Source organism: Giraffa tippelskirchi, chromosome 9 (genome assembly GCF_054371585.1).
Source record: "Giraffa tippelskirchi isolate mGirTip1 chromosome 9, T2T-mGirTip1v1.2.pri, whole genome shotgun sequence".
NCBI classification, from domain to species: Eukaryota; Metazoa; Chordata; class Mammalia; order Artiodactyla; family Giraffidae; genus Giraffa; species Giraffa tippelskirchi.
This window is the reverse complement of record NC_137283.1, coordinates 111,741,124-111,768,846: the sequence shown is the minus strand read 5'-3', so window position 1 is coordinate 111,768,846 and position 27,723 is coordinate 111,741,124. Positions and strand designations below refer to the sequence as shown.

At 36.2% G+C, this 27,723-nt stretch overlaps 1 protein-coding gene across 5 annotated transcripts in view; it reads left to right on the top strand.

Moving 5' to 3' along the window:
• Positions 1-27,723, top strand: part of LIN28B (lin-28 RNA binding posttranscriptional regulator B) — a 138,467-nt gene that overhangs the window by 61,590 nt on the left and 49,154 nt on the right. For all 5 annotated transcript variants that reach the window (XM_081529358.1, XM_081529356.1, XM_081529360.1 and 2 more), the window contains one exon: positions 23,675-23,859. In XM_081529358.1, coding sequence (XP_081385484.1) covers positions 23,675-23,859 — 185 coding nt within the window. The remainder of the gene's footprint in view (positions 1-23,674; positions 23,860-27,723) is intronic.

Here is a 27,723-nt window from a genome sequence, read left to right as displayed (position 1 = left end):
CAAATAGCTGTGAAAAGAAGGGAGGCAAAAAGCAAAGTAGAAAAGAAAGATATACCCATCTGAATGCAGAGTTCCATAGAATAGTGAGGAGAGATAAGAAAGCCTTCTGCAGCAATCAATGCAAAGAAACAGAGGAAAACAATAGAATAGGAAAGACTAGAGATCTCTTCAAGAAAATTAGAGATACCAAGGGAACATTTCATGCAAAGATGGGCTCAATAAAGGACAGAAATGGTATGGACCTAACAGAAGCAGAAGATATTAAGAAGAGGTGGCAAGAATACACAGAAGAACTGTACAAAAAAGATCTTCACGACCCAGATAATCACAATGGTGTGATCACTCACCTAGAGCCAGACATCCTGGAATGTGAAGTCAAGTGGGCCTTAGAAAGCATCACTACGAACAAAGCTAGTGGAGGTGATGGAATTCCAGTTGAGCTATTTCAGTTGAAGCCTGGCTTGGAGAATTTTAAGCATTACTTTACTAGCGTGTGAGATGAGTGCAATTGTGTGATAGTTTGAGCATTCTTTGGCATTGCCTTTCTTTGGGATTGGAATGAAAACTGACCTTTTCCGTTCCTTTAGCCACTGCTGTGTCTTCCATATTTGCTGGCATTTTGAGTGCAGCACTTTCACAGCATCATCTTTCAGGATTTGAAATAGCTCAACTGGAATTCCATCACCTCCACTTGTTTTGTTCGTAGTGATGCTTCCTAAGGCCCACTTGACTTCACATTCCAGGATGTCTGGCTCTAGGTGAGTGATCACACCATCGTGATTATCTGGGTTGTGAAGATCTTTTTTGTACAGTTCTTCTGTATATTCTTGCCACTTCTCCTTAATATCTTCTGCTTCTGTTAGGTCCATACCATTTCTGTCCTTTATTGAGCCCATCTTTGCATGAAATGTTCCCTTGGTATCTCTGATTTTCTTTAAGAGATCTCTAGTCTTTCACATTCTATTGTTTTCCTGTGTTTCTTTGCATTGATTGCTGAGGAAGGCTTTCTTATCTCTCCTCGCTATTCTTTGGAACTCTGCATTCAGATGGGTATATCTTTCCTTTTCTCCTTTGCTTTTCACTTCCTTTCTTTTCACAGCTATTTGTAAGGCCTCCTCAGACAACCATTTTGCCTTTTTGCATTTCTTTTTCTTGGGGATGGTCTTGATTCCTGTCTCCTCTACAGTGTCATGAACTTCAGTCCATAGTTCCTCAGGCACTCTGTCTATCAGATCTAGTTCCTTAAATCTATTTCTCACTTCCACTATATATAAGCTTTAGCCTAATTTTGCTTAGTCAATAAAGCAGAAGTAGATGTTTTTCTGGAATTCCCTTGCTTTTTCTGTGATGCGTAGATGTTGACAATTTGATCTCTGGTTCCCCTCTGCCTTTGCTAAATCCAGCTTTACATCTGGAAGTTTTTGGTTCACGTACTGTTGAAGCCTAGCTTGAAGGATTTTGAGCATTACCTTGCGAGCATGTGAAATGAGTGCAATTGTGTGGTAATTTGAACATTCTTTGGCATTGCCTTTCTTTGGGATTGGAATGAAAATTGACCTTTTCTAGTCCTGTGGCCGCTGCTAGTTTTCCAAATTTGCTGGCATGTTGAGTGTAGCACTTTAATAGCATCATCTTTTAGAATTTGAAATAGCTTCGTATGAAAAGGCATAAAAAAGAGAACAATATGTCTTAAGTTCCCTTACAGCTTCAAAGTTTATGGGTATTTGACTTGCAAAGTGACACTCACCCCTGACAACTTATTGAAAATGCATGTGTTCAAAAAATGTTGTAGAAATAAACCCACTAATATTGTATTGAAGATAGGAACTATTTTCCTCAAAAGCAGTTCATTATTTTCAAGAAAGATTCAGACGCTTGAGAGAATGGTAGGACATTGTTGTTTCTGTGTTGAATGACTGGCAGTATTTAACAGCTGCCTTGATTTTTGAATTATAAACATCCAATTGGGATTTTTAAACAACCAGATTCCTTGGTTAACTTAAATGGTCTTGGTTGAAAATAAACATGTATTTTTAAAAAATATCTTGTTAAAAATTATATTATTCTTATTTTATCTTGTCATTAAAAAAATACTTCAAATATTTTACTACCTTTTCAGTTAGATAAATTTTTTTTATCGAACTTGCATTTATTTTGTGCTTTATGTTAAAACTTTGTTGTAATTTTACTGCTGGTGTTATCTTGGTAAGCCCAGGGACATTGCAACACTGCATGCTAACTCAGTAAGCTTTTTCCTTGTCCATGACTGTTTTCCAAAATACTCCATTTAGTACTTTTTAAAGAAATGATATAACTTTGTTTTCCAAACCAGTAAGTTGTTTAATTTCCTTTAAAAATAAATTAGCCGCTTTATTTTCATTCTGTTTTAGAAAATGATATTGTATCTTGACAGTGACCATACAAACACTTTGTTCAGCCTCATTATTTGAAATATATATATATGTTTGAGCAAGTTTTATTTTCAAAACAGAATATGCTATCATGAAATAATGGTATAATATTTTCTTGCCTTTAAATGATGATTTTATGTGAAAGATTTAGACACATTTGGATTCACATAGTGGAAACGATTGACTAGTTTGTTATCAGTATAATGGAAATGTGTTTTGCCTTAATTCTAAAGACTCAACATTTTTTAATTATTATTTTTTATTCAGATATAGTTGATTTGCAATATTGTGTTAGTTTCAGGTGTACAGTAGAGTGATTCAGATATATTATTTATGTATACACTTTTTCAACACATTTTTAAATGTCCTACTTTTAGGGAAGAAATAGAAAATTCTTTTTAGCTTTAAAAGTAGTTATTTTCAGCTCACATCGCATTGATATTCAGCTCAGAGGAACACTTAAGATATCATAACAAAGCTTATTATGTGTTCACTTGCTAATGAACAGCTGACAGTTTACATTATATGGCTGGGTCTTGCCACATTTGTATATATCACATGTTCTCTAGAAGTAATTGCTCTTATTTTTTTGTGAGTAGCCTTGAACAAGTCAGAAGCTTTAATGAAAGAGCAATACAAGGCTGTACTGTTTTAAATCAGAAGCCCAAGTTTTAATATATGCACTGAAAGATACTAGTTGAAACTTCTGAAATCTGCACGCCCCCCACCAAAATGTGTAAAGTTAGTGGCACTGAGTAATATGTTAGACATCCTACTGACTTAATTTAAGTGTATATTATGATTGTTGCAAGTTATAGATCTGTACAGACTTAAAAATGATAATTAAAAATAAAAATTCAAATCAATTATTGTAGAATTACTGAAGTATTTCTCTGAACTCCAGAGTTTTTTCAGTAACAAAGTTTTAGAGTCATTCTTTCAAAGGGCCTCTGATGGCGGTAAGTAAGGGGAGTTGTGGAAAGCCTGAGTTATTGATTTTTTTTCTGCATTGGATAAACCTAGAAGGATAAGTTCGGAGTTTCTGTTATCGTCTGTGCAGCTTGAGAATTTCCTAATTTTTTCCTTAGCTCTAAAGGGAAAGTGGATGTGCTTCTTGTTAATTCATCTTCTCTGCTACTCATCCCTGCCAATGATCATTGTAGTAAAAGGTGAATAGCGTATTGTTCTTAAACCCAAATCAGCTCCATGCAGAAACTGCCTTGGAGGAAAGGACCAAATGTCATTCCTCTCAGAATATGTGCTAAGATGGAGAGCAGTATTCCTGTCTTAGTTGTCCTCTTCAGGTTCAAGATCTTTGCTCTTCTGTGCTGTTGTCCAAATCACCTTCCTGTTGCCTTTCAAATTCAGGCAGCAGCCCAGAATGTAGAGTCTGGAAATAATTCTGCTAATTCATTCCAAAGTTCTTGTATTCATTTATTCTCAGTTCCAATCATGTTTATATTCATTATTTCTTACTCATCTTTTCTTTCTCCCCACCATCCACCTCTCCCCTTTTCCAATTATACAAGTAATATAAAATGGCAGATTTGGGGGGAAGTTTTGGGGGGAGCTGTGCTGGGTCTTCATTGCAGTGTGTGTGCTTTCTCTAGTTGTGGCATGTGCGATCTTAGTTCCCCAACCTGATCAAATCTGAGTCCCACGCAGATTGGAAGGTGGATTCTTAACCACTGGACCATCAGGGCAGTCCCTAAAAATGTCAGATGCTGAAGTCACTAGAATGTTTAATTTTCTAAAATTAGAGGGTGATCACCAATATAGTGCCATATACAAACTGGTCTTATTAAATGCCTTATAAATATAATAATGGTAACTTTCATTTCAACTTAATACTTTAAAACAGTTTTAAGAATGGCAACATCTCTCTCAAAGTATCTCTTTATCAAAGATGTATTTTTACAATATTTTTAAATGAAAAATTTGAAACATACAAAAAAGTTGAAAGAATTTTAACAGTAAACCATTATATGCAATATCTAGCTTGTATAGTTAGCATTTTCCTAATTTGTTTTTTCATTTAACTCTACATCTTTTAATATGGATCTATCAATCTGTCTTCTTATTGTGTTTCAAAAGAAGTTGCAAACATCAATGTACTACTCCCTAAATCCTTCAGCATGCAGATCATTAACTAAAGTTCAGTGTCTTTTTTGAGTAAAAATTGATATACAATGAAATGCATGAGCTGTAAGTTCATGATTCAGTAACTTTGACAAATGACTACACTTTTATAACCTGAGCCACTTTTAAGACATTGAACATTATTATTGCTCCAGAAGGATCTCTTATGTCCTTCCTTGTCAATTCTGTACTCTTTTTGTATAGATCTACTTTCACTCAGTACCATTGGGAGACAATTTTCTCTTGGTTTCTTAGGTTGCTGCCTGTTTTATATGTGAGGCACTGACACTCTTTTGTTCTCGGCTATATTTTCAAGCATACTTATATAGCAAACAGCCTTTGAACATAGAGACAGATATTTCCTTCCAGTGTAAAGGGTAATGCTTACTGCCCATTATAAAAACTCAGGTTCCCTAAGGTCAGTGTTTCTCTCTTATAATGCAACCCACAGTGTGTAAGTTTTATTTGACCTTTTTCACATCACCCTGTAGGAATAGGGACTTATTGAACCAGCATAAAGGGGCAGATAGTCCCTGGTTACTACTACTGGTTTGAATAATAAACTGTACTTTGTGTGTGAATCTGTAGTACTATGCCTTCTGCCATAATCTGAAATTTTTTTAGCAGGCTAATTTTTTAATTTGCATTTAATTTGCAAAGACCTTTTATAGTTTTTGACAATTATTGTGATGTGCACACTAGTAGTTCATTTCTTTTTATTTCTCAGTATTGTTCTGTTGTATATACATTGCACAGTTCATTTATTTGTTCTTTTATTGAGGTGTACTGACACTGTTTCTAGGTTTTAGCTATTGTGGATAAACCTGTTATAAACATTGGCATACAAATCTTTGGGTGGACATGTTTTCATTTCTCTTGAATAAGAACATAGGAGTGAAATACTGGGCCATATGACAGGCATATATTTAAGTCTATTAAAAATTGCAGAAGTTTTTTCCAAAGTAGACCTACCATTTTATACTCCTACCAACAATTTATGATAGTTTTAACTGTTCCATAAGATTCTGGCTCCAATTTAGATTTGTGGATTTTTTGACCACACGACCAAGCAATTCTGTGATACCAACTGGGTGTACTACATTCAACTCAATTCTGACACTGTCTTTCTGGAGATAGCATCATATCCCACAGATTAAAGGCTTAGTCCTCTCGAACTGCAATCCCCCTTCAGATGGCAGTTGCAAGTCTACCTTGTCACTTGTGCTCCTGACCTAATGACTGTTAGATTAGAGACTCTTATGACCCTCTCTCTGATTTTGGTTAATTTGCTAGAGCAGCTCACAGAGCTCAGAGAAACATTTTACTTATTAGATTTCTGTTTTATTATAGAAGAGTATCAGTAAGGAGCAACTCAGTGGAAGAGATTCATAGGGCAAGGTGTGTGGGAAGAGGGACAGATCTTCTCTGACCTCTTCAGGCACACCACTCTCCATCACCTTTTCATGTTCATCAAACCAGAAACTATCAGAACTCAGTATTTTGGTGTTTATAGAGGCTTCAATATAAAGGCATGATTGATTAAACTATTGTCCACTGGCAACTGAACTCAATCTCTAGCCCTTCTCCCATCCCCAGAAGTTGATGAGAGGTTGGGGAGTGAAAGTTCCAACCCTCTAATCACAGAGTTGGTTTCCTTGGTAACCAGCCTCCCCCTAGGATGCTATCCCAAAGTTACCTTATTAACATAACAAAAGACACCTTAAATAAAATCAAAGGTTTTTAGGAGCTCTGTCAGAAATTGGGATGAAGACCAAATATATTTCTACCTCTCCCTCCCCCTTTCTTATTGCAATGGCTAGGACTTCCACCACAATTTTTAATAAAGGTGTTGAGAGTGAGCACCCTTGCTTAGCCCCAGTCTGACAAGGAAAGTGTTCAATACTTATTCAGTTTGATTTTGCTAGGTTTTTTCATACATGTCATTTAATGGATCGGGGTGTTCCTAGTTTGCTGACAATTTTTGTTGAGTTTTATTTTATTTTGGGTTACTATTTTCTTTTTCAACTGTTAAGTCCTATTTTTCAAAGAACTGTCCTCTTTTCCTGGGTCTCCAATTTTATTGGCAATCTTTTATTCATGATATCCTTTATTATTCTTTCAATGTAGGCTCTAGTTCTTTGGTCCCTTCTTTGAGTAATTTTGTTCTTAATTTTTATTATTAGTCTACGTAAGAGTTTACTGGTTTTGTTGAAAGCCCTGACTTTTGAGTTTCTTAGTTTTCTCTATTTTTTCCTATTATATTGATTTATGAGTTTGAACATTCTTTGGCATTGCCTTTCTTTGGGATTGGAATGAAAACTGACCTTTTTCCAGTCCCGTGGCCACTGCTGAGTTTTCCAAATTTGCTGGCACATCGAGTGCAGCACTTTCACAGCATCATCTTTCAGGATTTGAAATAGCTCAACTGGAATTCCATCACCTCCACTAGCTTTGTTCGTAGTGATGCTTTCTAAGGCCCACTTGACTTCACATTCCAGGATGTCTGGCTCTAGGTGAGTGATCACATCATCGTGATTATCTGGGTCATGAAGATCTTTTTTGTACAGTTCTTCTGTGTATTCTTGCCACCTCTTCTTAATATCTTCTGCTTCTGTTAGATCCATACCATTTCTGTCCTTTATTGAGCCTATCTTTGCATGAAATGTTCCTTTGGTATCTCTAATTTTCTTGAAGAGATCTCTAGTCTTTCCCAATCTGTTGTTTTCCTCTATTTCTTTGCACTGATCGCTGAGGAAGGCTTTCTTATCTCTCCTCGCTATTCTTTGGAACTCTGCATTCAGATGGGAATATCTTTCCTTTTCTCCTTTGCTTTTCACTTCTCTTCTCTTCCCAGCTATCTGTAAGGCCTCCTCAGACAGCCATTTTGCTTTTTTGCATTTCTTTTCCATGGGGATGGTCTTGATCCCTGTCTCCTGTACAATGTCACGAACCTCTGTCCATAGTTCATCAGGCACTCTGTCTATCAGGTCTAGTCCCTTAAATCTGTTTGTCACTTCCACTGTATACTCATAAGGGATTTGATCTAGGTCATACCTGAATGGACTAGTGGTTTTCCCTAGTTTCTTCAATTTAAGTCTGAATTTGGCAATAAGCAGTTCATGATCTGAGCCACAGTCTGCTCCCGGTCTTGTTTTTGCTGACTGTATAGAGCTTCTCCATCTTTGGCTGCAAAGAATATAATCAATCTGATTTCAGAATTGACCATCTGGTGATGTTCATGTGAAGACTCTTCTCTTGTGTTGTCGGAAGAGGGTGTTTGCTATGACCAGTGCGTTCTCTTGGCAAAACTCTGTTAGCCTTTGCCTTGCTTCATTCTGTACTCCAAGGCCAAATTTGCCTGTTACGCCAGGTGTTTTTTGACTTGCTACTTTTGCATTCCAGTCCCTGATAATGAAAAGGACATCTTTTTTGGGTGTTAGTTCTAGAAGGTCTTGTAGGTCTTCACAGAACCGTTCAACTTCAGCTTCTTCGGCGTTACTGGTCAGGGCATAGACTTGGATTACTGTGATATTGAATGCTTTGCCTTGGAAACGAACAGAGATCATTCTATCGTTTTTGAGATCAGCAGTGGCCACAGGACTGGAAAAGGTCAGTTTTCGTTCCAATCCCAAAGAAAGGCAATGGCAAAGAATGTTCAAACTACCGCACAATTGCACTCATCTCACATGCTAGTAAAGTAATGCTCAAAATTCTCCAAGCCAGGCTTCAGCAATACGTGAACCGTGAACTTCCAGATGTTCAAGCTGGTTTTAGAAAAGGCAGAGGAACCAGAGATCAAATTGGCAATATCTGCTGGTTCATTGAAAAGGCAAGAGAGTTCCAGAAAAACATCTATTTCTGCTTTATTGACTATGCCAAAGCCTTTGACTGTGTGGATACAATAAACTGGAAAATTCTGAAAGAGATGGGAATACCAGACCATCTGACCTGTCTCTTGAGAAACCTGTATACAGGTCAGGAAGCAACAGTTAGAACTGGACATGGACCAACACACTGGTTCCAAATAGGAAAAGGAGTACGTCAAGGCTGTATATTGTCACCCTGCTTATTTAACTTTTATGCAGAGTACATCATGATAAACGCTGGGCTGGAGGAAACACAAGCTGGAATCAAGATTGCTGGGAGAAATATCAATAACCTCAGATATGCAGATGACACCACCCTTATGGCAGAAAGTGAAGAAGAACTAAAGAACCTCTTGATGAAAGTGAAAGAGGAGAGTGAAAAAGTTGGCTTGAAGCTCAACGTTCAGAAAAATAAGATCATGGCATCTGATCCCGTCACTTCATGGGAAATAGATGGGGAAACAGTGGAAACAGTGTCAGACTTTATTTTTTGGGCTCCAAAATCACTGCAGATGGTGATTGCAGTCATGAAATTAAAAGACTCTTACTCCTTGGAAGGAGGGTTATGGCCAACCTAGATAGCATATTTAAAAGCAGAGACATTACTTTGCCAACAGAAGTCCGTCTAGTCAAGGCTGTGGTTTTTCCAGTGGTCATGTATGGATGTGAGAGTTGGACGGTGAAGAAAGCTGAGCGCCGCAGAATTGATGCTTTTGAACTGTGGTGTTGGAGAAGACTCTTTAGAGTCCCTTGGACTGCAAAGAGATCCAATCAATCCATCCTAAAAGAGATCAATCCTGGGTGTTCATTGGAAGGACTGATGTTGAAGCTGAAACTCCAATACTTTGGCCACCTCATGCGAAGAGTTGACTCATTGGAAAAACCCTAATGCTGGGTAGGATTGGTGGCAAGAGGAGAAGGGGACGACAGAGGATGAGATGGTTGGATGGCATCACTGACTCGATGGACATGGCTTTGGGTAGACTTCGGGAGTTGGTGATGGACAGAGAGGCCTGGCATGCTGCAATTCATGGGGTCTCAGAGTCGGACACAACTGAGTGACTGAACTGAACTGATGCTCTTAGTATTTTTTCATTTACTAACTTTGGATTTTCTTGTTTCCTTGATTCTTAGGTGAAACTCTATGACACTGATTTGAGACCTCTCTTTTATTTCTGATATAAGCATTTAAATCTATAAGTTTTTCTCTATGGATGGTTTTAACCACATTCTACAAATTTTGCTGTGTTGTATTTTTCATTATCATTCATATAAAACATATTCCTAATTTGGGGGAATTTCTTCTTTACCAGTTTAATCAAAAGTATCTTGTTTACTTACAAATATTTACATTTACTTACTTTTCTATTTCTTAATTAGTATTGTTTTCTATTTTAATGGTTTTGATGTGAGAATATACTCTGTAAGATCATCTGAAATGAATGCAGACTCTTTTTTGGTGAATGGGCCATATGGAATTGTAAAGAATTGTATCTTGTAGTTTATGTGTGTATGTGATCTATCTTTATCTATCTATCTATCTAATATCTGTATATCCATATTTATGGGCTTCCCTGGTGGCTCAGATGGTAAAGAATCTGCCCAAAATGCAGGAGACCTGGGATCGATTCCTGAATTGGGAATATCCCCTGGAGAAGGGAATGGCTACCCATTCCAGTATTCTTGCCTGGAGAATTGCATAGACGAAGAAGCCTGGCAGGCTACAGTCTATGTGGTTGCAAAGAGTTGGACACGACTGAGTGACTCATACTTGACTCCATCCATATTTATATCTATGTCTGTTAGGACAAAGTGAGTAATTGTATTTTTTAAGATTTTCTTTTTGTCCTAAGTTATTTTTGTTCTAGCTCTATCAATTGCTTCGAATAACATATTAAAAACCCTCCAACTATGATTGAGCTTTGTCTGTTTCTCTTTATAATTCTGTCAATGTTTCATTTATATGTTTCAGAGCTCTATTATCAGATACCTATTTATGGTCGTTACGATTTATTGCATGTGTGCATGTTAAGTCCCTCCAGTCGTGTCCGACTCTTTGTGTCCCTGTGGACTGTAGACTACTAGGCTCCTCTGTCCGTGAGATTCTTCAGACAAGAATACTGGAGTGGATTGCCATGCCCTGCTCCAGAGGATCTCCCCAACCCAGAGATCGAACCCAGGTCTACTGCATTGCAGGCATGTTCTTTACCACTAGCACCACCTTGGGAGCCCTGATTTCTTGTTAAGTTGTGTGTTATTTCATTTTGAAATGTCCTTTTTTATTTCTGGTACTACTCTATCTTAAAGTCACATTTACTGTTATTAACATGGCTGTAGCCTTCTTACTGCTTATTGCTTTCACATCATGTCTTTTCCATCCTCTACATTTTTTTGTGTGTTCTGTATCTTTTGTAAACAACCAATAGTCAGATCTTGCCTTTTTATCCATTCTATCAATCTTTGTGCTTTGGTTGGAGTGTTAAGTTTATGTATATATAATGTATTATTTATATGCTTTGATTTAGATATCACTATGCTATTTTTGTTTACCCTATCTTGGTTGTTTTTTTTTTTGTACCTATATTCTATTTCTGCCTTCTTTTGTCTTGGTATGATATTTTTAAAGTTCTATTTTAATTCACCCATTGACTTTTTGATTATACCTTTTGACATTATTTTCAGTGGTTGCTCTACGGCTTGCATTCTCGAATAGGATGGTATCTCAAGAATGTGTAAATTGGTTTTACGGGTAGGAGCAAAAAAAAAAATCCTGGATATTGTATTAGTTTGTGGCCCTGCAAAGAGCCACAGTACATAAGTTAATAATCAGTATATCTGTGTTATTAAAATTTCATGGGAGAGACAAATAAAAAAGGCTTCTTATGAGGGGATGATGAAGAACAGGTTAAGAAATACTTGTCTCAAAGTGTACATTCTTCAAGTTTTCATAATATACATAGACTTAATATCCTGCCACACTTTGAGTAAAATCAGAGCTATATTTTTTTAATTAAAAAAATTATTTTTATGACATCTTAAGTTATATCCTTTATGACTTTGTTTTTTTAAGGTAGCTTTAGGTTCATAGCAAAATTGAGATAAAACTACCGAGATTTCCTATATACCCTCTGCTCCCACACATGCTTAGCCTCCCCCATTATCAACATTTCCTGCTTGAGTCACACATTTGTTATAGCTGTGTGTTACTGTGACACATTGTAATAGTACAAAGTCCATAATTTACCTTAGGATTCATTCTTGGTTGTTTTACATTCTAGGGGTTTGGTCAAATGTATAATGATATATACCATTGTTATAGTATCATACAGAGTGTTTTCACTGCCCTAAAAGTCTTCTGTGTTCTAGCTGTTCAATCAGCCGCGCTCCCACAGACCCCTGGAAAATAATGATCTTTTTACTGTTTCCACAAAATTATGTAATTGGAATCATACAGTATGCAGCCTTTTCAGATTGGCTGCTTTCACTTAATAATATGCATTTAAAGTTCTACCATGTCTTTTCATGGCTTGATAGCTGCTTTCTTTTCAATGGTGGATAGTATTTGGTTGTCTAGATGTTCCATTGTCTGTATTTATCCATTCACTTACTGAGGGACATCTTGGTTGCTTCCAGGTTTTGACAGTTATGAGTAAAGCTTCATTAAACATCTGTGTGAAGGTTTTTGTGTAGACATAAATTTTCAGCTTCTTTGAGTAGACACCAAGGAATGTCATGCAGTTGCTGGATTTTGTGGTAAGAGTTATGTTTAGTTTTTTTAAATAATTGCCAAATTGTCTTCCCACTAGTAATGAATAAAAGTTCTTGTTGCTAAATATCCTTGACAGCATTTGGCATTGTCAGTGTTCCAGATTTTGGCATTCTAATAGATATATAATGATATTTCATTTTAATTTACATTTCCCTGATGATATATGATATGGAGTGTCTTCTCATGTGTTCATTTGCTATCTGTATATCTTTTAGTGAGATATTTGTTAAGATCTTTGGCCCATTTTTAAATCAGTGTTTATTTTCTTACTGTTGAGTTTTCAGAGTTCTTTTTATATTTGAATAACAATCTTTTATCGATGTGTCTTTTGCACATAATTTTCTCTGTCTGTGGCATATCTTATTTTCTTGACGCTGTCTTCTGCAGAACAGAAATTTTTAATTGTAATGAAGTCTAGGAGCTGCAGGAGACACAGATTTGATCCCTGGGTGGGGAAGATCCCATGGAGGAGGGCATGGCAACCCACTCCAGTATTCATGTCTGAAGAATCCCATGGACAGAGGAGCCTGGAAGGCTACAGTTCATAGGTTCACAGAGAGTCAGATATGACTGGAGCGACTTAGCATACATTCATGCAATAAATCATAACAATCATAAATATGTATCTGGTAATAGAGCTCTGAAAGGTATAAATCAGACATTGACAGAATTATAAAGAGAAACAGACAAGCCCAGCATAGTTGAAGTTGTTTAAATATATTATTCACAGCACTTGATAGAACTGGAACAAAAATAACTTAGGACAAAAAGAAAATCTTGACAAATACAATTAATCACTTTTTCTTAATAGACATAGATTAAATATGGATGAAGTGAAGTGTGAATCGTTCAGTAACGTCCAACTCTTTGCGACGCTTTGAATTGTAGCCTGCCAGGCTTCTTTGTCCATAGAATTCTCCAGGCAAGAATACTGGAGTAGGTTGCCATGCCCTCCTCCAGGGGATCTCTTACAATTCAATGTATCAGCTAGGAAGTTTTGCAAACATTTTTTTAAAGTATTTAACCAAACAATTGAGGGATGAAAGAAGAGCATGAGTTGAGTAGGGAGATCTGCCAAAGGCCTGTAGCTTCAAGATTCTAAGCCTAATCTTTTGACCTTCATATTGAAGGATAGTTGAAATATTCTGGAGAATGTTACATTAGGCATTGTGGCATACAGGACTTTTGGTGTCAAAAGATCTAACTTTGAGTCGTGGCTCTACCACTAATCAGATTTTACCTCTCAGTGTCCTCATCTAAAAGAGACAGAGTCACAGATACTTTGTCCTTCCTCCCTCCCTACCAGCCTGATCGTCCTCCTCTGCCTTGAATGTATATTAAACCCCTGCTGTGTTTCAGGAATGGTTTTGGGGTGGGGATATAAATGAAAATTTATGGTATTTCTTTTGGGGAAGTTTGTAGCCTTATAAGAAAACACATGATAATGCAGAATGGTAGGTGTTAAAATGGTGATATATGCCATATATGGTTAAAAAGTACCTGTATTTGCTCAACAATGTCATGAAAAAGTTTAAAGATGAGATAATGTTTAAACTGAAACTTGGTAATGTGCAGACATTTGCCAAGTGGGGGTCGGGGTAAGGGTAGGTTGGATCAAATGAAAGCATTCAGAAAGTACTTGTGTTTTTGTTTTTCTTTTCCATTATGATTTATGACAGAGTATTGAATATAGTTTCATGTGCTATACGGTAGGACCTTATTTATCTATTTTATATATAGCAGTTTGTATCTGCTAATTCCAGACTCCTAATTTATACCTCCCCCACCCTTTTTCCTTTTTGGTAACCATTAGCTTGTTTTCTATGTCTGTGAGTTTCTATTTCATAAATAAATTCATTTGTGTCCTATTTTACATTCCACATATAAGTGATATCATACGATATCTGTCTTCGTCTGACTGTCTTCAGTTAATGAAGATATCTGAAGATATCTGTCTTCAGTTAATCTCTAGGTCCATCCATGTTGCTGCAAATGACATTATTGTATTCTTTTTTATGCCCGATTAATATTCTATATATATATACCACATCTTCTTTATCCACCTGTTGTTGGACATTTAGGTTGTTCCAATGTCTTGGCTATTACAAATAGTGCTGCTTTGAATAAAGGGGTGCATGTATCTTTTTGCATTAGAGTTTTTTCTGGAGTGGGATTGCTGGATTGCATGGCAACTGTATTTTTAGTTTTTTTAAGGAACCGCCATACTGTTTTCCACTGTGGCTGTACCAATTTACATTCCCACCAACACGGTAGTGTGCTGTCCTTTTCTCCATACCCTCTCTAGCCTTTATTATTTGTAGGCTTCTTAATGATGACTGTTTGACTGGTATGAGGTGGTACATCATTGTACTTTTGATTTACATTTCTCTAATCATTAGTAATGTTGAATATCTTATTGGTCATCTACATTTTTGGAGAACTGTCTATTTAAGTCTTCTGCCCATTTTTTTTTTTTATTGACTTGTTTGTATTTTTGTTATTGAGTTGTATGAGCTCTTGTATATTTTGGAAATTAAGCCATTGTCGACTGCATTTTGCAAGTATTTTCTCCCACTTTGTAAGTTGTCTTTTCATTTTGTTTATGGTTTCCTTTGCTGTGCAAAAGCTAATAAATTTGATTAGATCCCATTTGTTAATTTTTGCTTTTATTTTTATTGTCTTAGGAGACTAAGTAAACATTGGTATGACTAATGTCAAAGTATATTTTGTCTATATTTCCTTCTAGGAATGTTATGATGTCTTTAAGACATTGACTTTATAGTTGTGTATCGTGTGAGGATGTGTTCTAACTTCATTGATTTGCATTCACTGTCCAGCTCTTTCAATACCACTTGCTGAACAAACTGTCTTTTCTCCATTGTATGTTCTTTCCTCCTTTGTCAAGATTAATTGACCATGGGTGTGTAGGTTTATTTCTGGATTCTCTATTCTGTTCCATTGATCCATATATCTGTTTTTGTGCCAGGACCATGCTGTTTTACTATAGTGGAGACAGTGCTTGTTTTTGAATAGACTCTTGAACCTGTTTGTTTTTTTTACCTCTCTCCCACATGCAGAGTGGATGCTTACAGAAATAGTATAAACCATTTATTGAGCTGCTATTCAGCCTGCTAAGCACTGTTCTAGGCATTTTACATTAATTATTTAAAATCTAATAATAACTGGTGTTGTTCACTCAGTCCTGTCTGACTCTTTCTGATGCTATGGACTATATAGCATGCCAGGCTTCCCTGTCCTTCACTATCTCCTGGGGTTTGCTCAAAATCATGTCCACTGAGTAGTAGAGGTTTTTTATTTCTTGATGATATTATTTTCCCCAGTTGATAGATAAAGAAACTTAGGCACAGGAGTTTTTAACATGTCTCTGGTCATGCAATGTGAGGTTGTAAGTAGTAGAATTAGGATTTAAAACAGTATTCAAATCCAGCTTTAACCTCTGCCTGCTTTCCATTATGTCTCTTTTAAAAAAACTTTAAAAATATATATTTATTTTATATTTTTACTTATTTGTTGCTGCATGTGGGCTTTCTTTAGTTACAGCCAGCAGGGGCAATTCTTCATTGCAGTGCTTGGGTTTCTCATTGCAGTGGCTGCTCTTGATTCAGAGCATGGCCTCTAGGGCATGCGGTCTTCAGTAACTGCAGTGCATGGACTTAGGTGGCATGAGGAATCTTCCCGGACCAGAGACTGAACCCATGTTCCCTGCATTGGCAGGTGGATTCTTAACCACTGGACTAGCAGTGTTGTCAGTTTTAGTGTAGCCTTCTCAGTTTTGAAGTACAGATCAGGTGAAGGAACTTAGTTAAGATTTATTTTAATATCAAGAAAAGTATAAAACTCACTATTTTTAATCCTATGTATGTGAAATTGAATGATTTGACTGGGGCTAAACTGAATTTTATCTGTTTAGATAAAGCTCAGTAAACATTGACTTCTACAGCGCCACCATACTTCTTTTAGCTTCTGTTTTGTTAAGAGAGTTGACTTAAGTTTAAGAACTAAAGTCTTGCTCTTCTTTAGTAAATTGGGAAATAATAAGGAAGCATGAAGGGAAATTTGAGCTTTGACTAAAAAATATATACTCATTCGTTTTAATTTATGTCCACATGGACAGAGTGAAGTCATTGAAGTTAAAAAATATGTTTTAACAAAGGATAGAGACCTGTTTCCTATAACAGAAAAGAAGATGATCCATTCAGTCGTAAGCAGTTTGTCCATTTTGTTGTGCAAGATTGTGCTAAGGCTAGATCCCAGATCTCCTAATACTTAGTCTCATGATATTTTTGTTGTTATTGTTCAGACTTCAGACTTAATGATTCTTGGAGTATCTTGGCGTGCAGATCAAAAGCATATAGTCCTTAAGAGTCTTGACTACTACTCATGCATATTGTGTAGTATCTCTACTGCATATTTGCCCTTCACTAATTGTTTAGTTTTCCACTGATACCTTAGAAAAAATAGTCTTTGCCTTATAAAAATATATAAAAATATTGAAAGAAACAATATATTGGACTTTTCAGCACTTTTACCTAATATTATCAGATATTAAAGAATTTTTTTCTAACAAACCTGTTATCACCCAGCTTTATTGGACTGAAATTCTTCTACAACTTGATTTTTTAATTATATTCTTATTATACTGTCTAACAATGAAGTGAATCACTTAAGTCTGTTGTTATTAGAATAAGCCAACTATCAAGACAGTATTAATTGGCCTATTCAGGGAGTGGTGGTTTTAAAAAATGCCAAATTGTGATTTTTACAGTTGCTGTCTTCCAGTGGACAGTGTTATCAACAGATAATCTTTTCTGTGATGAAACACTTGGAGCAGTCTTGCAAAGATGTTTGTGTTACTCGTATAACATAACTATCCATTTACCAATTATTTGTTACATGGGGCAAGTAATAATTTATAGCAGGTGATATGTATGACTCAGAATGTGTTTGCAAAACCAGTTCCTTTTTTTACTTTTTTAGTTCAGTTGTAACCATCTCTTGCTAAGACTGTGACTGTTAACCTTATAACAGGTATCCACCTGTAACTGGCATACATTCCTCATGTCTCCATACATCCATGGTATTGCCAAAAAAGTTATACATTTTTTAAAACACGGATTTGATCTTGCAACTTGTGAGCAGAAAAATATCATTGTTTATGTTACGCAGAATAAAATGCTTAGGATATCAGTCAAAATTTTCCATTTTCTAGCCTTAACTTGCATTTTCCAGACTCATTTTGGTCACCCTTTTCACACTAATACACTTAAAGTAAGCTTCTTGCCTTCCCCAAATATCTTTTAATTATTCCTGCTGTACAAGCACATGGTTAAACCATCAGCTCACTTTGGGTTACTGTCTTCACTCCCCATTGAAATGTTACTCTCTCTTCACGCATGCAAAAATGTAGCTCACGTGTAAATGCTTCCATGATATATATTCCATAAAATATGCCTTACCCACTATAAGCTTCTCCTTGGCATTCCCCTTAGTTCCGGGAAATTTTCTCATACTATCCATTTCATAGTTTATCTTCCTCCAGCTTTTGTATTCTTTTTCCTGGATCCCCTACTCCAAGGTTTGGATATTTGCCCTTTTGGATTCATCCTTTGTTTCTCCTTTCTTTCATATATTTTGGGGATTCATTTATGTTTATTCTGTGTGCTGAGAGATTTTTTTAAATGTTTATTTCTCACAATTTCAACAGTCTTTTTTAACTATCTGAGTGTATTTTTAAATTTCTCTGATTGTTTTTGTTCTTCTTTTATTGATAGTATATTGTCTCAAATATCTGGAGATATTAATTAGATGGTGGATAAAATTTCTTTTGTTTCTTCATTTATCTTGGCTTTTCTTCATTATGCTGCATGTTTGGAGATTCTTGGTTGACCCTTCAGATGTGTGAATGGGGGACATGTAAGAACAAGGGATAGGAATGATTTAAAGTTGAGTGGGTAGGTAGGGAGACAGCTCATTTACCAGCAGCTTCCTAACTGTCAGAATGAATAGAGATTTGTGTGCAGAATCCAATATTTCACAAGTTGTCCAGATATTTCCTTTAGTCTCCTAAGAGAAGAGTCTCACATTATTTGCACTGGGATATTGTTTGACTGTTTTCACATGTGTAGGTGGGGAGAGGGATGGGAGAATTAAATGGGCTCTAGTCTAAATACAAACTTTCCATTAACCCTTCTGTTTTCATAGTATATGTAGTGTCTCAGCACAGTCTCTTTGAGTTCTGTTAGGAATGCTGGTTGCTACTTCTGCTGCAGGTCCTTTTATGAGTTTTCCTAGGGTATGGCTCCTTCAACTTGGTTGATCAGTCAGCAATCTCTAATTTCCAGAAATTTCTTTAAGTCTGCTATTTCTTGATGGCACTCCTCTTATTCTCTTCCGTATTGTGAATTTATTTCTTTTTATGATTTTATTGTTAGTTTTCATGGCTTTTAAAGAGTAACATGAGACATGTTTATTCAGCCTGCCATCTTAAGTTGGAAGTCAGTTTACGCTTCTCTAAGGAGAATCACATATAAAACTGCGGCAACACTTCATTGCCTTCCCAGTCTAGTTGGAGAGAAAACGCATATGCCAAAAGAGATAAGGAATCTCATTACTAACTAGAACCGCAGGTAGAATAGTTGGCAAACAAAGTATAGTATTTGGACCACTCTGATTCGACTCCATGTTTCTATCATTCTTTGAAAGTCAATTAAAAACAATTGAGAGGAGGAAAGGGAATATAGCAAGACAATTGAGCATCAGTATTTTTATAATTCTGAAATAATTTTTTCCAAGATAAATTTTAAAATGTGGAATAAAGGAAAGTGGGAGAAAGGGGAATCTTAGAGGTGTTACATGGTTAATTCAATATGTGCACATTCAAAAATCAGCCTGTCCCTTTTGTAAGTGCCTGATATCTTTAGCAGGCATGTCTGCAGCTTCTAAATGCTTCTATATTTTTCCGGTCATTCCTTTGTTCATTTATTTATTCAACAACTGTGATTCCTTCCTATAAAAAATAAATGCCTATTTTGTCCAAACAGATGTCACATATGACAGTGTAAGCCCAAACACCAAATGTTTCTCCTTAAGCAACTCTTACATGTAGATTGAATAAAAATCTACATAAATCTGCATTTCTTGGTTCTTATATGCAGAATATCATGTGTTGTGAAGCATATCAATGAGAGTGATTACAAAATATTGGAAGAAGGAAGAATAAGAAAAATAAATCCGTATTAATCTCTAAATGGCTTCCCTGGTGGCTCAGATGGTAAAGAATCCACCTGCAATGCAGGAGATCCAGGTTCAATCTCTGGGTTGGGAAGATCCCCTGGAGAAGAGAATGGCTACCCACTCCAGTATTCTTGCCTGGAGAATCCCAGGGACAGAGGAGCCTTGGCAGTCTCCAGTCCATGGGGTCCCAAAGAGTTGGAAGTGACCGAGCTACTAACACTTTCACTTTAAACCTCTGAATGGAGTCAGAGAATAACGTGTTACCATGAATCATTATAATCCTATCAACATTTTATTCCAAAGGTGCCATGTGTGGTGTCACCTTGGCACTAAAAATAGAAGTTATTTTATATAGCAGAAGTAGCAGCTGAGAAATTTGACTTGGCATGAGCAATTCACTTAACCCCTTATAATTCAGTCCACCTCATTTTTCAAGTGAGGTTTGGACTAAATAATCATCAACGATCTTATTGATACTAAATCTGGGATTCTTTAAGTACTTACTGAATGATAGCCGTTTGCAGGTATTAGGCTAAGTCCTTTGGGAAATACTAAGATATATATGTCCCTGGACTTCTGGAGAAGATAAATCCAAAAGTGCAAATAAAGGCATAGACAAATACCGCATCATGTAGATGTATATTGTAAAAACTAGATAAAAGAATCAATTAAGTGAAAGAGAAGAGAATTTCTGACCTGGGCAATTGAGAATGAATGCATAAAGGTTCATATGAGTATGATACTTCACTCTTGAATAAGATTTTGATAGACAGCCACGACAAAGAGAATAATGTACCCCCATCAGCCTAAGTTGAAATACAGAGATGAGAAAATGAAGTGTGTTTAGGAAAGTACAAGTTGTGCATGTGTGCGCAGTCGCTCAGTCGTGTCTGACTCTTTGCAACCTCATGGACTGTAGCTCACCGGGCTCCTCTGTCCATGGAATTTTCTAGGCAATAATACTGGCATGAGTTGCCATTTCCTCATACCAGGGGATCTTTCTGATCCAGGGATCAAACCTGCTTCTCCTGCATTGGCAGGTGGATTCTTTATCACTTAGCCATCAGGGAAGCTAAGTCAGCCAGTTTTATTAGAGTAATGGAAAAGGAAGTGGAAAATATACCTAGAGGTAACATTGTGAGTGGTCTCACCTACAGTTTAAGACAAGTATTGTAAATTTTTGAGACAGGGAGACCAACTGGCTACAGTTTATTCAAAGAACATATACAGGTGTAGAATAAGCTAAGGATAAGAAAGGAGACCTGATGCTGAAATATACCAATAAGGAAACTACTACACTCATCCAGGCAGAAGGTAGTTAGGACCAGAAGTAGGGCAGTGGCAATCCAATGAAATGGTTGGGGCAGGTGAAAGAAAGGATGCACGCAATTCAATAAATGATTGGATAAATGTAAGATTGGAACCAGTGTGACTGGAAAAATGGAGGCAACTTTAATAAAAATTGCTGAGGCAAGAAGTTGATTTTTTTGAAGAAATAAAATGAGCTAATTCTCTATCTTTCAACAAATCCTTCCCACTTATGTAGCAGCAATTTTGGTATAATAGCAAAGATAGAATATTCTCTTAATTCTCATCCTTTTCTTGCAAAGCCATTATAGTTTCTTAGGGATCTTTTTTTGGTCAATTATTGTGAGTCCAGATTGCCTTGTGTGCTCATTTGGGGAAGGATGGGAGTATATGATAGACTGGAAAAAAGTTTTCTTTCAGAATATCATGACGAATAGAAGTAAGAGCAGGATTTTACTTTAGATTTGGAAAAGCAGTTCAATTACAAATGATCTGTATCAAGAATTGTAATAGTAGAAAATGAAATCAAATCAAGTGCACCCCTATACTAGGAACTATGAGGAAATAAGTGACAGAATTTTGATTATGCAAACAAAGCATGAACATATGATAGCTCTAATTAAAACTGTTATTTCTCCCTTTTCTTAATTGTAGTAGTTGACCTATGCTCCACTTCATCTGAACTGATAATCTGCACTTTATAGAGTGGGGAGGGAGAAAGGGAATGAAAGTAAAGGACTATTTATAATTAGTGAGGAGGGAGCTTAGGAGAAAAAAATACAAGATTTAAAAATACTATATAAAGCTCTAAAAACAATTTTTAAACAATCGTATAGTGTATAGGCAGTGGTGATTTTTTTTTCTTCTGATTCCTACATAGCATCAGAAAAAGTGCTGGCAAATTATACTTCCACATGAAGAACTTCTCAGTGTCAGATTACCTGCATCAAAAACTTGTTTAAAAAACAAAACCTGTTTTGGGGGCTCTATGACAACCTAAAAGAGTGGGATGGGGAGGGAGTTTCGGGAGGGAGGAGACATGTGTGTTCCTATGACTGATTCTTGTTGATGTATGACAGAAAATCACAAAATTCTATAAAGCAAATATCCTTCAATTAAAAAAATTAAGTGGCAAAAAAAACCCTGTTTTGTGTATCGTTTTACTTTCACAATGAGTATTCTCCTTTTGCGTTGGAATTTGAAGTGTTGGTTTTATCTTTTCCATGTAATTATTTGGTTATATGTAATTATTTAGCTGCCTTTAGAGTCATAACTTGGGAAAGTTAGAGATTTCTCTGATTCAGCATTTCTCTAAATATTTCTCTAACATACTATAGTTATAATACTATAGTCATCTATAGTTATATCTCTTGAAAGGTCTCTGGGAACAATTAGGTTGAGAATTTGCTGGGTTAAACATTGTTAAACAAGATTTTTTAGTGGTGGAGGAGAGTATGAAATATCAGAGACTTAAATAGGCTAACCGCAGTAAAGAATCTGCCTACAGTGCTGGAGATTTGGGAGACCTGGGTTCAGTCCCTGGGTTGGGAAGATCACCTGGCAGAGGAAATGGCAACCCACTCCAGCATTCTTGCCTGGAGAATCCCATGGACAGAGGAGCCTGACAGACTACAATCCATGGGGTCGAGAAGAATTGGACATGACTGAGCAACTGAGCACACACATACACACATACATGATCCAACCAAGAGGAAACTACATTTAGCAGCAATTCACAAACTTATTTTACCAGCATCCTTTTCTCATGAAATCTTTTTCCGAACCATTGTTCCTCAGAACACTGTTCCTTAAATTTACAGATAAATTCAAAAAAGAGATAATTGACTCATTCAAAGTTGCATGACTGTTGACTTAAAGAATTGGATTTGAATCAGGGTCTCCTACCTACCATATTCAGATTGGCTTCCTTTTTTCCCCCAAATTCAAAAAAGTCTTTAAGAACTGCTACGTGGTACCTGAAACTAGATCTGTTAAATGCACACCAAGGAATTCAAAAAAATAAATAAAATTAGAATGATCTAACTAATTTAGTATTGTTTGCATTGGCACATAGGTTGAAAGAGCCGATTATTATTTGTAACCTAAGTTACATTTTTCCAATCAGGAAATTAAAAAAAAAAAATCAAGCTATCTTTCAAATTCCAAAAAAAAAAAAAAAGCTATAACAGTACAATAATGTATGTATTCAAGAGCTTCCCCACTTTCCCCCCAAAAAAGATTGGAGAGAATGACTTTATAATTTGCTGTCAGTTATTCCTGACCCCATAACTATATAAGTAAACATGTACCTTTTAAAAACTTCTCTGTATAGACAATATTATGGTAGATACACTGTTCTTCCCTTTAATTTTTCTACTCAGCAGTATTACATATTTATCTTGCCCACATTAACACATGTAGATCTTTTAATGACTCAGTGGTATTACATTATATAGCTTTATTATAATGTATTTAATCAGTTTCCCATTGGTGGACTTTAGGGTGATTGTTGTTTAGTTGCTGTGTCCCCTTTAGTCTCTTTGCGAACTCATGGACTGTAGCCCTCCAGGCTCCACTGACGATGGGATTTCCCAGGCAAGAATACTGGAGTGGGTTGGAATTTCCTCCTCCAAGGAATCTCCCCAACCCACTGATTCAACCCTTGCCTTCTTGCATCTCCTGCATTAGCAGAAGCAGGCAGATTCTTTATGAAATGGTATGAGTTTATTCTTTCACTGCCAGCATTATTACAAAAGGAAACTTTTAAATGGTATGCCTTTCACTGAACTTGAAAAAAATGATTTTATACTTAATAATGAATAACTGGAGATGTCTTGCTATGTTAATCTTAAAATTATGAGATAGTTTATAAAGCATTAATAATAATCATAATCTCTTTTTCTCTCTTCCTTTTCTGCTCTTCTCAGAGCAAATTATTCATGGAAGGATTTAGAAGCCTAAAAGAAGGAGAACCAGTGGAATTCACATTTAAAAAATCTTCCAAAGGCCTTGAATCAATACGGGTAACAGGACCTGGTGGGAGTCCCTGTTTAGGAAGCGAAAGAAGACCCAAAGGGAAGACACTACAAAAAAGAAAACCAAAGGGAGACAGGTAATCATTTTACTTTGTTAGTCTGTGAGTTTATTTTATTTGGAAAAGATTTCTGAAATCTTGATTTATATTTTTATTATGCTATTAAATCTAGCCACAATGAAAAAAATGCCACCACTGAGTGTTTGAATAGAATTTATCAGAAATATAGGCTATCTTGCAATTTGAACTCTCTGCAGAATATACTTAACTGAGCCTTCAGCATTAGGCACTGGGCAGTCCCTTACCCACTATTTCCACCAGACTATTCAGAGAGGTGAAGTTCCCAATAGACAAAGGTAAGTGCCCCTCAGTACGTCCTAACACTTCACCTGTTTTTTTTCAAATGAGAATACACTTATTGTTTTAACTGTTTTGACAGATAATTCACTACTGAAAATTCAAATATAAAAAAATCACCAAATAACTACAGGTGGGTGGGAATCATGATATATGTGCAATATTTTTGATTTTGCATTTTTTTTCACTTAACACTGTATTGTGGAACATATTTCATGTCAGTCTTTATCATCTACATAAATTCCCACTGTGTGAATGTAACAAAATTTAAACAGGGCTCTGTTAAATTAATGTAATTGTTAAATTTAGGCTATTTCCAATATTTTTAATTTACCAGTAACACCGTAGTAAGAATGCTTGTATGTACATTTAAAAAATTGTCTGATTCTATCATTAAGGGATACATACCTAATACTGAAAAATCTGGATCAAAGACTATGCCCTTAAAAATTTTGATATCTATTTCCAAACTGTTCTTCAGAAATAAGGTCAATGGATAACCCCTTTAAAAGTGGGACTGTTCATTGAATAATGTCATCTTTTAAATTTTTTCCAATTACATAGGTTAAGAAATGCAGCTCATTTTTTTCCTGTGCCTCCTTTGACTAAGGTTAATTTTCATTTTTATTTTTTTCTTCTGTGAATTGCATGTTCTTTGTCCTTTGCTTATTTCTTCTGAGATGTTCATTTATTATTGTTGATTTCTAAGTTCTCTCTTTAGAAAAAAAAAAAATCTCAGTTTTCCTCTTTCCTATGCTGGGGAAAACTCAGTTCTTCCATGTTATGTTTCCCTCCTTTGTGTCTCCATTACTTTTACACAGAACATTTAACTTCTGATCACCAAATGTCCGGAGGTTTTTCCCCACACCAAGCAATTCTCCACAATCCAGCTGGATGTTCTACAGTTGAACTCAGTTCTGACAACATCTACCCACAGGTTAAGGGCTCAGTCCTACAGGACCATCCTCTCATATTTCAGATGCTGATTGCCTTGCATCTTCTTTCTGAGTTAGCTATAAATCAGAGGTTTCCAAGACCCCCTCTTCAGGTTTGATTAATTTGCTACAGCGGCTCACAGAACTTAGAGAAACCCTTACATTTACCAGTTTACTAAAGATTACGTTAACAGCAGATAAAGGATACAGATAGAGATATTTTACATAGGGTGAGGTCGAGGAGGGTCTCGAGCATAGGAGATTCTGTTCCCAGGGGTTTGGGTGCTTCATCCTCCCAGTGTGGATGTGTATGCCAACCTGGGAGCTCTCTGAATCTTTACTTTTGCAATTTTATGGAGATTTCATCACGTAGACTTGATTTTCAGCCCCTTTCACTTCTCTCAAGAAAATTGGGATAGGGTTAAAAATTCCAAGCTTCTGATCATAGCTTGGTCTTTCCAGTGACCAGCCCTCACTTATGAGCCACCTGGGAGCCCACTCAGTGTCTGTCACTTCATTAAATAGAAGACCCTCCTATCATGTAGGAAATTACGAGAGTTTCAAGAGCCCTGTGTCAGGAACAGAGGTCAAAAACTGATACCAGAAAAAGAGGTACTCCTAGTGTTCTTATCACTTATAAAATTACAAGGGTTTTAGGAGCTCTGTGCCAGGAACTAGGGGCAGAGACCAATATATTTCTTGTTATCTCACATTCTCTTTGTATACTTACTATATTAATTTTTTTTCTCAAATAGATAGGAAATATCTGTTTCAACTTGTAAAATATACATATGTATATATGTGTTTGTGTGTATTTTTTACATAATACACATATAAGTAAAATACCATATTGATCAAATAGTATATGATAAAATATGATACGATTTACCTTGCAGATACTATATAATCTCCCTTACATATAGAATCTAAAAACAAAAACCAAGGTCTTGTAAACAGAAAACAGATTGGTGGTTGCCAGAGGAGACTTGGGGACCTTTCATATGAATTGATATTAGTGTTCTATTAAGAAATTGTTTATTTTGATGGGAATGATAAGGTGTGATTTTTTGATTACTGATTCAGTCTCTTTTGATTACTAATTCTTACTAGTAACTAATATGCTTAGATTTTCTTTCTTCATGATCCAGGCTTGGTAGGTTGCAAGTTTCTTGGAATTTATCTGTTTATTTTAGTTTCTTCAATTTGGTGGTGTTGCTAAGTCACTAAGTCGTGTCCAGTTCTTTTGTGAACCCGTGGGCTATAGCCCGTCAGGCTCCTCTCTTCATGGGATTTCCCAGACAAGAATACTAGAGTGGGTTGCCCTTTCTTTCTCCAGAGGATCTTCCCAACCCATGGATCAAACCCATGTCTCTTGCATTCGCAGGAGGATTCTTTACCATCTGAGCCACCAGGGAAGCCAATTTGTTTAATTTGTTTGTGTATAATTGCTCATGGTAGTCTTTTATAATCTTTGTATTTCTGTTGTATCAGTTGTAATGTCTTCTCTTTTGTTTCCAATTTTATTTGAGTTCTCTTAAGTTTGGCTCAAGCTTTGTCTGTTTTTATCTTTTCTAAATATCAGTTTCATTTATCTTTTCTATTGTCTATTTAGTGATCTTTATTTTCTTTCTACTAATTTGGACTTAGTTCATTTGCAACCTTTTGAAATTGACTTATTATACTCAATATAATGGTTTTGAAATTTATCCAAGTTTTTGAATATATCAATACAGTATTTCCCTCTTATCTGCAATTTTGCTTTCTGGGGCTTCATGAAACCCCAGAAAGTTATCCATGGTCAACAACTGTCAAAAACATTAAATGGAAAATTCCAGAAATAAACAATTCGTAAGTTTTAAACTATGTACTCTTCTGAGTAGTGTGATAAAATCTTGCAGCATTTTCTTTGTCCTACAGGGATCTGTATCATCCCTTTGTCCAGCATATACTGTCATTAGTCACTTAGTAGCCATCTTATATACTAGGTTGGCTGTCATGATAATTGCAGTGCTTGTGTTCACATAATGCTTTTTTTAACTTATTAATGGCTTCGAAGCAGAGGAGTAGTGATACAGGCAATTTGGATTTGCCAAAGAACATCCACGAAGTGCTTCTTTTAAGTGAAAAGGAGAAAGTTCTTGACTTAAAAAAAATCATATGCTAAGGTTACTAATAGATGATATGAAGAAGTCTTCTGTGTGTGTAATATTTCTCTTGTTAGTTGTTGTTAATCTCCTGGTGGCTCAGAAGGTAAAGAATCTGCCTGCAATGTGAGAGACCTGGGTTTGATTCTTGGGTTGGGAAGATCACCTGGAGAAGGACATGGCAACCACTCCAGTATTCTTGCCTGGAGAATCCCCATGGAGAGAGGAGCCTGGAGGGCTGCAGTCCACGGGGTTGCAGGGTCAGACAGGACTGAGCGACTAAGCACACATGCCTAGTTTATAAATTAAACCTTATCATAGGTGTGTATATAGAAAAACACCTTATGTGTAGGGTTTGGTGTTGTTCATGGTTTCAGGCATTTACTCAGGATCCTACAATATATTAATATCCCCCACAGACAATGGGGGCTAATGAAGGAATGAAGAAATAGTTCATTCCTGTTTATTGTTGTTTATTCCATTTTATGAACATAACACTGTTTTTC